This window comes from Primulina tabacum, chromosome 9 (genome assembly GCF_025594145.1).
Source record: "Primulina tabacum isolate GXHZ01 chromosome 9, ASM2559414v2, whole genome shotgun sequence".
NCBI lineage: Eukaryota > Viridiplantae > Streptophyta > Magnoliopsida > Lamiales > Gesneriaceae > Primulina > Primulina tabacum.
Genome location: NC_134558.1, coordinates 8,027,386 through 8,041,204, shown reverse-complemented (window position 1 = coordinate 8,041,204; position 13,819 = coordinate 8,027,386). Strand labels below are relative to the sequence as shown.

General features: G+C 36.2%; 2 protein-coding genes across 7 annotated transcripts; both read right to left on the bottom strand.

The window, feature by feature from the left end:
- Positions 1–2,509: 2,509 nt before the first annotated feature.
- Positions 2,510–3,028, bottom strand: LOC142556901 (uncharacterized). Its single transcript, XM_075668395.1, has one exon. The coding sequence runs from the start codon at positions 3,026–3,028 to the stop codon at positions 2,510–2,512; it is 519 nt and encodes a 172-aa protein (XP_075524510.1).
- Positions 3,029–3,736: 708 nt separating this feature from the next.
- On the bottom strand, positions 3,737–12,249 carry LOC142504572 (uncharacterized). Of its 6 annotated transcripts, none has more exons than XM_075617433.1 (7): positions 12,124–12,230; positions 11,982–12,045; positions 11,554–11,665; positions 5,819–5,866; positions 5,273–5,381; positions 4,389–4,623; positions 3,737–4,136 (listed from the first exon to the last, which is right to left on the bottom strand). In XM_075617433.1, the coding sequence occupies exons 2-7, from the start codon at positions 12,033–12,035 to the stop codon at positions 3,960–3,962; spliced, it is 735 nt and encodes a 244-aa protein (XP_075473548.1). In that variant the 5' UTR covers positions 12,036–12,045; positions 12,124–12,230; the 3' UTR covers positions 3,737–3,959. The 6 variants fall into 6 exon arrangements, with proteins under 6 accessions (XP_075473548.1, XP_075473550.1, XP_075473549.1 ...); XM_075617435.1 differs by having other exon boundaries at positions 11,554–11,659; positions 11,988–12,045; XM_075617434.1 differs by having other exon boundaries at positions 11,988–12,045; positions 12,124–12,229.
- Positions 12,250–13,819: the final 1,570 nt, after the last annotated feature.

Sequence of the window (13,819 nt, the reverse complement as noted above, 5' to 3'; positions counted from 1 at the left end):
TAAACACCTAAAGCTAAGCCCCATACCCATGCCCAACACACACACAACACATACAAGACTCCTAGCAGCCCTCAAACACAGCACACACGAGAATATCAGCAAGGAAAATCACGTTTTCTTGAAGGAAATCAGCAAGGGTCCTCCGTTCATCGTCATTCTTCGCATCTCAACTTCTTTTTTGTGCGTAAAATACGCAAAGGCATACCATAAATCTCTTTTTTCTCATCTATCACACCCTATTACATGTTTGATTATTGTTTGCATGAAAAACATGATTTTCTTATGAATATTTTCGTTTTTATGCTTGTGTGTGCCAAATACATGTATGGTGATGCTTCAAAACTTGAAAGATTAATGCATGAATGGGCTGCTATCTTAGGGACACCAAAAGGGAGGAGTTTAAGAGTGCTTAAGGGTCCCTAGGTCAAGGTTTAAAGGCTGGACATCACCGTGGATCAAGGGGGAACAAAATTATTGCATGTGGATTCATAAGGGTTCGTTTGAAGGGGGAACTGTCGCATGGCCCGGCCAGGGCTTGACCAGGGCTGGGCCCCGACGTGGTTACATGTGATAAGGAGTCATAGCGTCAAGCACGACGGCTAGGGAAGAGTCCAAACGAGCTATGACTCTTCCCAAGCCAACCGAGGGATAACAGCGGGTGCAGGGGGATCGCGGCTTGGCCAAGGGTCCATGCTAGGTCTGGCAGGGTCTAGTAATAGTCCACGAGAGTCTTGGATCGAGTGGAGGCTCGGGCAAGGATTCCTAGCGCGAGAGGGTTCATAGACACAAAGATGAAGGAACTCGCGCGTGCTCTTGTCTTTGTGCAGGAGGTTCCACCGGGCTAAGGGCTGGTTCTAGGGGTCATGGCTGGTCAGTAGGGTCCATAGGTGGTCTGGGAAGAGGTTGGCTCAAGGTAGCTCGGACATGGCTTCGAGGAAACAGAGAGCTGGCTCAAGGGTTAAGTTAAGGGTTCGGTTTTTAGGGTTTGAATGGCTAAGGGTTCAAACCATGGTCCACGGGGGTTGATTCATGGTTCACGAGGATAATTTAGGAATAAAAAGTCTATGTTTAAATTTTGAGAATTTTATAATGAAGTTGAATTAATTCGAGAATTAAACGCTCTACGAATTAATAATTAGGAAATAAATAGAAAGTCTCGTATTTAAGTTAAATAAAAATATGAAAATTTTAATTTAAGCTTAAATAATTATTTGGGATAGTTTAGAGTCAACGAAAGTAAGAAAAATTTTATAATAAAAGGAAAAATATTTATGTTTATGCATGTTCATGAATGTTATTTTAAGTAAAATTATTTTCACTGTTGCATGTGATTGTATATGTATTACTTGTTACCAAGGTTATGGTTTGTTGAGTCATTAGACTCACTAGGTGTGATCGATGCAGGTGAGCACGATGTTGATGTTGATGTTGTTGAGGGACTTGATGGTTGATCTTACTGGACTGAAGGTGCACATAACCCGAGGACCATCGCTTGTTTTCCGCATTTACGTTTAAGTTTATGATAAAGATTTTACGAATTTTATGATTTTTTTGAGTAGCTTTGAGAGGATGATAAAGTTAGTTTTATTTTGAAATATTGCTAAGCTAGGTTTGGTAAAAGATTGACGGTTTTATGTTTTGAATTATTTCATTTAGATTTTTAAATATAGTTTGTCGTTTTATTTTTAAAATGGTGTAAATATATATATATATATATATATATATATATATATATTAGTGCATTCGGCCGTAATTATTAGATAGGAAAAAAAAATTTCTAGTATTTTTAAGAAAAACGAGTAGTGGACGTTACATATGACGTACTCTTTTTCCTCCACAAGGATTTCTTCCATTATGTTTTTCCAAGTAAGGTTTTAAAGAGGTTCATTCATCATCATGAGAACATCCAAAAAAATTATCTATTGTTGTACTTTTTTTCCTTGGTTCATATTTTCCCACATTATTTTACTGTCAATGTTTTAACAAGGTAGCATTTGAGTCCTGATGAATTTACCAAACATCCATATTGCCAAATTAAGATTTTTATGAATCGGTTGTTGTGCAAATAATCATCTAAAGGGAAGTGTTATAAAATAATTTCTTGTTATAATTGATTATAGATTTGCGATCATGATAAATATGACAAAGAATATCATTATATATTTGTATTATCCTATTTTCTCCTTTAAATAAGATGATTGAGTTCAATAAAAATTGCACATGCGTATTGACTTATTCTCTCTTTTCTCATTCACTGTATTCATATATATTTTCTCTTATGGTTTATTACATTAATTTAATTCTTGTATTTTATACAATTTTTGAAACTATTTTCGCATAAAATTATTGATTCCAATCCCATATCGATTTGCAGCAATCATAAAATCATCACAACTCACAACTCGAGAATTTTCATCCCAATCCATCATTTTATTATAATACAAGGTTAGGGTAAAAAAAACCATGGAAACATCAATTGATTCATATAAACTCGTGCATTTGAAAACTATTACTGCACAAGAACGAGATTGCCACCTCCCCAACCATCTATCCCATCCACAAACTCCCTCCTACCTCCGCCTTTCGGCACGGTGACTGTCAACGCTCCATCCATAAACATTGCGGTGGCCATCTCCGGGAGGCTCGAGGGTGGCAATCGATACCTCCATGTGTCCACCTCCAACTTGTTCAAGGACAACTTCACGTCACTCATCCTCGACGACCCCAGGTTGTTTCTAACCACAATCTTGATCACCCCCGGATGAATCTCCACTGCATGAGCCCTGACATCTCCGACGCTGACATCATAGCCATCCACCTCGATTTCCACGATGAATCTGAAGAAATCAGCCCCCTCTTCCACCACCACATCCGCATCCGACCTAAACGGAAGCTCCAGGACTTTGCTGAAAACATGAGGGAGTTTCTTAAGCTTCTTTTGGACATTTCCTCCCATAGAGTTGAAATCGTGAGCGTCGTCGCCTCGGATGGCGACGTTTCTCTTGGTTGTCATGGGGTGCACCCTCATAGCCTCGATATATTGTAGAGATGAAAGGAATATGAATATTATCAGAACCAAATTCTTGATGAAAATATAGTTTCTTGGAAGATGAAAGTGAAAAGATGGAAACATTAAAGGTTTCTTGTTGAAGATTTGAAACAAACAAGAAAGAACAAAAAATGCAAACATTAACAATGATTGTAAATATGCATATTACAAGGTTCTATACATACAAATGAGTTTGTGCATCATAAAGATTTCTTTATGTAAAAAATGGGGATTTCCAATATGTACAAAAAGCAAGAAGTTGAAGATTTGTTTTTTGTTTTTTTTTTCCCTTTTTGCGCTAATATTATTTGCTATAATGAATTGTTATCTACACATCACACAAATGAAAAGTGAGAGGCCATGGATATAAAAAGCTCTTGATTCAAGAATTTCAACGGTTGGCGTTGAAAAAATTCTGAGGGCGACCTTAAATCACTTACCAATCTCCAAAAGTGAAATCTCTATTTTTTCCCGAGAAAATTTACATGAACCACACATATAATTTTCTAATAATGGACAAAAAGGAATAATATTAAAATGATTCTTTAAAATTGGAATGAGAATATTAGAATCAACAAAAAAAAAAAAGAATAATTATCAAATTATAAAAAGGAATTATTATAAAATTAATTTATAGTTTTAAAAAGGATTACTACACACACTCTCTCTCTCTTTTGAAGTGAGCAATTGCAAATGAAACTATGTTAAATGTTATTATTTTTAAACGTATTTGTATTATGAATTGATGCAAATTCCAATGGCTGAGGGTGCAAAAAACCCAGGATATATGCCCATTGGCCCTAACGTGTACAAACTACTTGAAACATAAAAGTCGAAACGGATTTGGGTCAAAGTGAATCTCACATCATTATAGATGGAATTGCACGAGGGATGATATAAAATTTTGAGTTCAAACATCTGAATCTTCTTGATGACGGCTTCTGTGCTTGCGACGAGAACGTCTTTCTCTGAGACTCGATCTTCCAGGTGATGTTCTTGAATTTTTGGGAGGGACGTTTTCTCCACTTCCGGGGAGCCCAAATACAAAATCAAATGGATTCTGTGAATCATCAGCGGTAGTGTCCACCTGAAAATTTTGATGAAACACAAGATAGGAGTCATCATGGAAAAATGGAACTTTATTTTTTTGGGTTTCCAAATGAATGTAAATCATGTTTTAGATTGGTTGGATACGAACAAGAAAAACGGATTAGCTTAACCATTATTTATAACAATAGAAAAAACAAAAATCACGAGGTGCTATATTTTTGTAACTTGACCATGTTCCATTGTGTTGTTTCGATTTTGGAAATTATGTCATTCAAGCATATATACTCACACAAACTTCCTTGGACTCTACAGTAGTCTTCTCGACATCATTCTTGCTTGAATCAGTTTTTATATCATTATACGATGTATTCTGAAAATCAGAAGCGGGATCACCATAAAAGTATCGACTTTGCCACATAAATTTTGGCTTGTCTGCTGATGAATCTTCATAAACTTCTTCCAAGTAAAAATGCTTTGAGAGACGTTGAAGTACCCACGGATCATATCTATACCTCTTCAACATTCTAAGGTAATAGCAAAGGAAAAGAGATTAGCAAATATACACTGCCCCTCAAATCTCAACTCCAAAAGAAAACAGAGAACATCAGAAAACTGACTTTTCCGTTTTCTCATTTAGTCAACATGCGTAAATCACCGTAGTAATACACAATCAACGACTAGAGTTATGAAAAATAAAAGAATGAATTCTTGAATCAGATTTGATATCATTAAAGTTACAATATATATTTAATATGATTTGATTGTGATTTAATATTAGGGAAGATATTCTACTATGATAATACCAATATATTGTCGACTGTATAAAAAGATCACTAATGTAACGTGAACTAAGAGTTGAATACAATTTTCAACCTCTAGAAATTATGTCGTAGCTGTAGGCATTAATAACCAAATTACGTAAATCTTATATTGTGTCCCATTCTCTTTTTGCAATATTTCTATTGTTGACAATTCAACAAGTAAACTCCCCAAGGGTTTGCAAAATGATCAGATAATGCAAACAATACTAGCAATCATGGTAGCTCTAATCTTAAATATCAAAACTCGGCCACATATTGATTATGCTTCTGTAGTGACAGTGATGTAAAAATGCACACAAAATCAAACCGAAAAGAGTTGCAAAATTTTAAGGCTTCAGTAAGAATTTTTTACATGTCTGCCAATTCTCTCTGCATCCGACTGCCTTCCAGCGAAAGAAAACGGTCATTCCATGATTCAAGAGACCTACCAAAATTCCACAATGCGCAAACAATAGAAGTCCCTACAGGTATATCAATAAATAGATCTCTTAGTATAGCTTATAAACGAAGTTAAGATATGAAGGAAATGCACTTACATTAGATCTGATATTATCCAACTGAAAGTGTGTGGTATCTAGTCAGTTCACAACTCCATTTTTCTCTTTAAAGTAATTTTCAATATTTATTCCACATCTGATTGCTAGCTGACAACACAGCATGAATTTATTTCATTATATTTGGCAGTAAATGTATCTCACAGTATATTTGGCAGTAAATGTATCTCACAGTAGTTGTTAGGAAGTCCGTAGTAGATGATGAAACTTAGTCACCGGTCAACACGGTTTAATTCAATTTCACTACTTATTCACTAAAGGATTAAACAAGTAAGAAATGAATAGTTATAATAATAAAAAGTTGAAGAATGTGAAAGACATGAGAAAGGTATAAAATTGCGTACCAAGTGAAAGGCTACCACGGACAAAAATATTTAGCCTCCTTGGGGTCACTGGAAACCATAAAGTAAAGTATGCAATTAGACCCTAAGAACCACAAATCTTACGAGATAACTAAATTAAATAAGCTTTAATAAAGCCATCAGCCATTCGACACCACACAATACAATAAGCACTTTCATTACTAAAACATGGTTGGATTATCAAATTGAGTTCATGCATAGCCTTCTTCCCTGCGTGCATGAAATAAATACTTAATTACTAAAATCAGTGGTGTAGAAGTACACCATTTGTATCTCCATCTACAACACCCTTAAGCCCATTTCGAAGCACTGGTATGTAACGGGCAAATAGAAAAAAATTTAAGCAATTTTACCCATTACGGAAGGCATCAATAACAGTTTATTCAATCCGATTCAATAGAACAAGAAAAAAAAAACTATTTAGGACCAAATTGTTGTTGAAATACTTCACTATCGCTCTTGACTTTGGCACAAACCAATCAAGTTATTGTGAATTACATTAGTTTTATAACATTAGAAACCAATATGAAAGAAGAATATTATTTTAACTCTATATTAGTAGATTGATTCTTCACATGCCATCCCAGCTTGTTTAGAATAAGCACTAGGACAAAATACCCTTAATACTAGCAGTTGTTTTCATCATGACTGAAAATACCATTCGAGCAAACATCCTTACATATAAGTACACAACACAAGCCAGAAATACACAACGGATAATTCCATGATAGATAGATCCTTGCCTCTCTCACATGCATTGCTAGTCTAAATACCTCTGTGATAGTGTGATGCGAATCCTCGTACGAATGAAAAGCAAACACGATTATTGAAATCGAGCCCTCAATTCAATAACGAACAAGAATCGATTATGTTGTCCCGATCTTTTGAAACAAGTAACGATTTGTGATATTCACCTCTAAGCGATTATAACTTAGCAACAAATATCAACGATAATAACAATCGAATTTCAAACGAACCTTCAAAGAACTTGTTTTGACAATCCGTGCGAAAAAACAATCGACAAACGCCACAAAGATGCAATCTTTGATAAGTTTGATTTGATTTTTAAAAGCCTTGAGAATTGAGAGAAACTCCTCAAAATATTTTTATCAATCTGAATTATCACACGTTTTTGGTTGATACAATGCATATAAATACAATAAAATACAAGAAAAGTAGTGTAAAAAGTCATAAAGAAAGTTGTGAACAATTTCTACACGGAAGTGCGCGCGGTAGCACGAGATCACGCGCGGGGGCGCGCGAAGTTCTGCCAAGGCGCGCGGCAGCGCGGGTTTCCGCGCGAGTTACGGCCTTTGGCACCACCCTGCGCGCGATGACGCCGGAAGTCGCACCATGGCGCGCGCGCAGCCGCGCTGAAAGTGGCGCGGGTGCGGTCGCTTGCTGGCCTGCTGCATGCGTCTTCATTGTCTTGTGCGCGGTTGCGCGAAATCTTGTGTTGGGGCGCGCATGCTGCTGCCCTCATGGCTTTTATCACTTGAATGACATTCCAAACACTTCCATTGTTGTGTCCATGTTTCCCAAGCTCTTTTAATTTAGACACCCAATTTGTAGAACGTCCTTGATAACTCAACATTAATCCTTGAAGTGTTTCTTCTTTTAATTCCTTCAAAAACTTGAATATGTTTGATTATTCATTATTAATCACAATCATACTTGAAGTTCCAAAACAACAACGCCACTTAAATCTTCCCCCAAACATTTGCACACAGTGCCTAGCCAGATTCATATCATACTCCCCTTCTTAAAAAAGATTTGTCCTCAAATCTTGTCTACCTACGCAAAAACGAAGCAAGTTAGTAATAACAAAATTTATATGACCAACATGCTTACCTTCAGGTTCAAGTTTGTAGACGCTATCATTTACTCGCTCTATCAGCACTAGGAACTCCAACTTCACGGTCGCCTTCCATATGTATTCATCATCCTCAACATACACCAATTGACGAGTGACACCAAATGATAAGATATCATTAACTATCACAAAAATAAGGTTTCTCCCCTTCTTAGACCTAGTTAACACACAAATGAAATTCATACACGTGTACGTCCATAGTCCACTAGGAATAAGATATAATTGATGCAACACATAAGAATCAAACTTAGATGCCCTTTCCCCATATCCAATGCACCCTTGACTACACCACTTAACATACTTCTTCATATGCAACCATAGTAAAAATTCATGCATCCTATCTATGGCTCTAATTACTTCATAGCTACCACTCAAACAAATATCATGTGCCTCCATATCATGCAATAACTCATGCAATGAGTGTAGGATGAAAAATTTATTCTTGTTAAACATGTTTTCATCATGAACAAAGAAACAGTCATGTTCATCCTTGCCCCCCTCAAAACCATCATCAAACCAACATAAATCATGCAAATGGAACACATTAAATGTACTATCCATGTAATCTTTACAATCATCACTAATCAAGTATAAATCATGGAAATAAGACACGTCACGTGTACTATCAATGCAATATCTTATCTCATCACAAAAATTTAAGTCTAATGCATATAAACCCTTGTAGCAAACAAATCCTACTAACTTAGTAACTCGTGAAAATTTTAAAAAGTACATGCATTTCATCAATAGTCTCACATCCATAACAACCAAGGAATAAAGACAAACTGACACCCGGTCCTCTAACCACCAAACTTGTAACCCGTTCTACAAATTCTTGAAAACAAAGCAACACAACTTTAAAGTAAGGAAGAAAGTCATACCTCATAGTTGTTGTGTTGGCAACTAAACTTACCTCATCGCGATGGTACTTGTATTCTCGAGGCTCGGACCCTTGGGTTCTCCCTTTAGTAAAACTCACTTGTCTCCTTGGTATGACAACCCCAAGAACCTGCAAATAAGAAATAGCAATGCTCGGGATTGAACCGGCTATATCATTACCATAACAATAAATCACTTTGTACAAAGGTACATGAAATGGTTTATGCAAAAATAAACATCTCTCCATCTCACTCTTTTGGGCCATAAAGTTCTTTTTCTTTTTATTTTCTTTGGCCTCTTTTTCTTGTTCTTTTCTCTCTTCTTTCTTTTCTATGGCTATCTCACTCTTTTATTCTCTCTTTCTTTCGGCCAATTTATTTTCTTTTTCGCTCAATTCAAGGAATGTCAATTGATTCTCAAGAACAACAATTGGATTTAATTGAACAAATGAAGTATTTCGTTGCTCAACGAATATGTATAATAACTTTTCCTTGCTTACTCTCCTCTCCCATGGTAGACAAAATAGAAACTTCTTCACCACTCAATGATTCACTGTCCACAAGGTTTTGTTTAACAGTACTCGTATCATCAACCAGTGAAGTACCATCATCAATCAATTCACCTTCCACCACATACTTCTCAACACTCGTGTCAAGAACCAGCGTAGTATTATCATCCTCAATCTCCCCAACCTCAACTTCATATTCAGGTTCAACAGATGATTCTACTATGGCCACCTTATCACGTGGACATTGATTGATATCATGACCAATTTCTAAACACCAACAACATATAATATCACAAGTACTAGAATTTGAGTTTTTACTTGTACCTTGATATTCATATTTGCTAGCTTCAACTCTCGACTCATTCTTTGGCCTAGCAATGAGTTTCTCTTCCAAGCTTGTCCTCCACGTCGATATCAACGACTCCCCATGCAAACCACGTTCACCTCTTATGCCAAATCCTCTATCTTCCTCACATCGCATATCATCATCCCTATCCAAATGCGACGCTCTATTCCTCCCAAATCTACTACCTCGTCTATTCCCATCAACATGCCTATCATACATCTCCTCTTCTTCACACCTCCTATATTTTTTTCGTAGAGGCTTAAACTCCTTCTACCACATTTTATCCAACCCTCCTAACATTGATTGAAATTGACGATCGTCAATCATTATACCTGCAAGAAAAGGTTAGTATAAAACAATAAAAGATAAGTTTCCTCACAACAAATCCTCACTGGTCACTTCAATGGAAATTCACTCGACTCTCCTTTTTTTTTTCCTTTTTTCTCACTACAAAATACTCACCGGTCACTCCAAAGAAATAACGCTCGTACTCAAGTGTTTTCACTCGAATTTGATAGTTCTCTCTAAGATGTGCTCAAGCTTTGTACTTGTATATCAAACTAACAAGATTCAACTCGTGGACACTTGCAACTGTCTCACTTGGATTGCACAAAGCCAAGAACACTAGAATAACACAGATTTGAAAACATAACAAAGGATAACACAGATCTGAAAACAGAAACGAAGGAATAACACAGATTTAAAACATAACAAAGGATAACACAGATCTGAAAACAGAAACGAAGGAATAACACAGATCTGATAACAGAACGAAATTTATGTTTTTCTTTTCTTATATTTATTTTTTTATATAGAAAGATTTGACAATAGAAACGAAAGGATACCACAGATCTGAGATCGAAACGAAATTTTAGACAGATCTGAAAATAACAACAACAACGATAACTTACTTGAATCAAACAGAACCAGAAGCTCTGATACCAAATGATGCGAATCCTCGTACGAATGAAAAGCAAACACGATTATTGAAATCGAGCCCTCAATTCAATAACGAACAAGAATCGATTATGTTGTCCCGATCTTTTGAAACAAGTAACGATTTGTGATATTCATCTCTAAGCGATTATAACTTAGCAACAAATATCAACTGATAATAACAATCGAATTTCAAACGAACCTTCAAAGAACTTGTTTTGACAATCCGTGCGAAAAAAAAATCGACAAACGCCACAAAGATGCAATCTTTGATAAGTTTGATTTGATTTTGAACAAAGCTTTAAAAGCCTTGAGAATTGAGAGAAACTCCTCAAAATATTTTTATCAATCTGAATTATCACGTTTTTGGTTGATACAATGCATATAAATACAATAAAATACAAGAAAAGTAGTGTAAAAAGTCATAAAGAAAGTTGTGAACAATTTCTACACGGAAGTGCGCGCGGTAGCACGAGATCACGCGCGGGGGCGCGCAAAGTTCTGCCAAGGCGCGCGGTAGCGCGGGTTTCCGCACGGTGGCGCGCGAGTTACGGCCTTTGGCAGCACCCTGCGCGCGATGGCGCCGGAAGTCGCGCCATGGCGCGCGCGCGGCCGCGCTGAAAGTGGCGCGGGTGCGCGTCGCTTGCTCGCCTGCTGCATGCGTCTTCATTGTCTTGAGCGCGGTTGCGCGAAATCTTGTGCTGGGACGCGCATGCTGCTGCCCTCATGGCTTTTATCACTTGAATGACATTCCAAACACTTCCATTGTTGTGTCCATAGTTTCCCAAGCTCTTTTAATTTAGACACCCATTTTGTAGAACGTCCTTGGTAACTCAACATTAATCCTTGAAGTGTTTCTTCTTTTAATTCCTTCAAAAACTTGAATATGTTTGATTCTTCATTATTAATCACAATCATACTTGAAATTCCAAAACAACAACGCCACTTAAATCTTCCCCCAAATATTTGCACACAGTGCCTAGCCAGATTCATATCATAGTGACTCAGAAAATAAAATATAACCACTAAATCCAATCTACATAGGCCTATATATATGCATCTCCCAAGACGTTCGCATTCAAAGGGAAGCACTCTTTTGTACATAAAGTCCTAAACTGCACAAATGTTATCTGAATTATAAGTTCAGTAGCCAGAATGATCATCCTAACACGTACCTAGCATGGAAACAATAGCAGCACCAGAGAAACCAATCATCGCGTTTCTCAGAGTCTGACTTTGCCATTTCAACAGTAAATTTGCTTCTTGAATTGTGATTTGCTCCTGCTCCTTTGTATCACAGCACCCAAAAAATAATAAGCACTAAAACTAAAACTGACAGAAATCAAATAATTGCCCAAATACAAGAACCAGCAGTCCCAATCACCAAGATTTTTATTTTTTTATTGAAAATCTGGTCCCCAACACCACCGAGATTTTGACGTACATAGTGTTCAGAATCGACCAATTTCTAATACCATCTAATTAAGTGATCAATCAAACTGAAAACCAAAACCCCATCTTCCCATGTCCAACAGTTAATCCCAAAACAGCTATGACTGCCCAATAAAACCAACATTTTCAAGGACAAAAAAAAAACAAAAACAAATACCTTTTTTGAGAGTAGTTGTTGCCAAAGATCAACAATCGCTGAACCCATTTTAAATTGGCTGCGCAGATGAAACATTCGCGAAGCGAGGAGGTTTTAGATATTGAAATCGGATCAGAATGCTCACTTACAGCAATACCTTTCTTTTTCCTAGAAAATTCGAAGGTTACCCCAAATCAGTTAAATCACACTTATGCTGTTTGTGTTTGTTTACTCGCTGTTCGATTTTCTAAATAAGTTCCCAAGTTTACTAGAAAAGGAATCGAGTCTGTTGAAAATTTATTGATACCAGTTGTAACAAATAAAATTTAATCTTGTCATATTTAGTTAATTATAAATAGTTTAAAACAAATTAGTGTCATTAACACAAAAGTTTAAGGTAAAAACTTGTGTGAAACAGTCTCACGGGTCGTATTTTGTGAGACTGATATCTTATTTCGGTCATCCATGAAAAAGTATTATTTTTTATGCTAAGAATATTAATTTTTATTGTAAATATCGGTAGAAGTTGATCCTGTCTCACATATAAAGATTCGTGAGACCTACTCAAAATTTAATCGAATTAGCTTTAAAGATTATATGGACATGGATAGATATAGAAGTAATCCTAATCAAATATAAGAAAAAAAGCATATGTTATTAACTCAATATAAATAAATGCAATTAGCGCACAATTATACTACACGGACCGCGACTTGTGGACAAAGTGACAGATGTTTGTCCAATGCACTAGTCAGGGAAGTAAACAATTCAAATCAAACTGAAATAATTTCACATTTGAACTTAGTTCGTTTAAAATTGATAGAGGTTCGAGCTCGATTTGAGCTTTTATCGTCAAGCTCGAGCTCTTAGAACCATACATATGAGCTTGATTCGAGCTTGGTAAAAATTAAATATATCTATGTATTAATTTTAAATCACACATAAAAGTGTAAATTTTATCAGTATTAATAATTTTATTCGTCAACTAAACAAATGAGCCAAACTCGAGCCTACGAGCCACCTAAACAAGCCGAGCTCGAGCTCGTGAGTCTATTATCGAACATGTTTGCAAGCTCACGAGCCAAATATCCTTAGGCTTGAGTTTGGTTTGATTAAATTATCGAACTCGAAATCAGCTTGAGCTTGACTTAATATGATTAACAAACGAACTCAAACGAGTTTTTTATCGAGCCGAACCCCGAATAGCTCGCGAACGGTTTGGTTTGTTAATATCCCTACACTCGCTGCATAGGGGAGATTAATTGATGCTCCAAAATTAAATGAAACTCCAAATAATCACATAACAGTAACATATTAAGTAAAATGAAAAAAGATGGAATAGAAGGAATACCTTAGCAGATGAGGATGAACAGCTATTCAAGGGCAGTGAAAATGTAGCTGACAGCCTTGACCTTGTTCAGCATCAGTGGGCAATTTAGAGCAAAATGCTTCATTTATCCCACTATTTATGTAGCCATTGACCTTAACCTGGAAATGAAATGAGCAATAAGTAAAAAAAATCACATCAACCAATAAGACATAATTTTTCACTTTTGGTATGCTATTTCTCATAAGGCGATAGTCAGCAAGAAGAAATTTAGATTCCATGAAGTTTCACTTCACTCTCTAAACAACAAAAACAGGACTTTAATTTTTATGTTGTGTAACTACACCTTAGAGAACCAATTCATCAACATAAAATCTATCAATAAATTCAAATTCATAAAATCTTGTACCTGAATAGCCTTGCCCTTCTTTGCAGATAGCATGCGTAATAAATATGCTAGTTAAACCTACTAGTTATCGCATGTGGCTGTCATGGAAATCAAGTCCAAAGTACAGCACTTCATCAC

Coding starts and splice junctions, on each gene's coding strand:
- LOC142556901 (XM_075668395.1), bottom strand. CDS start 3,028: ATGAGGGTGCACCCCATGACAACCAAGAGAAACGTCGCCATCCGAGGC.
- LOC142504572 (XM_075617430.1), bottom strand. CDS start 12,062: ATGTTTCATCTGCGCAGCCAATTTAAAATGGGTTCAGCGATTGTTGAT. Junction 5,867..11,553: donor TGCTATTGTTTCCATGCTAG/GTACGTGTTAGG, acceptor TATGGTTTCCAG/TGACCCCAAGGAGGCTAAAT. Junction 4,624..5,272: donor CAGAGAGAATTGGCAGACAT/GTAAAAAATTCT, acceptor CTATTACCTTAG/AATGTTGAAGAGGTATAGAT.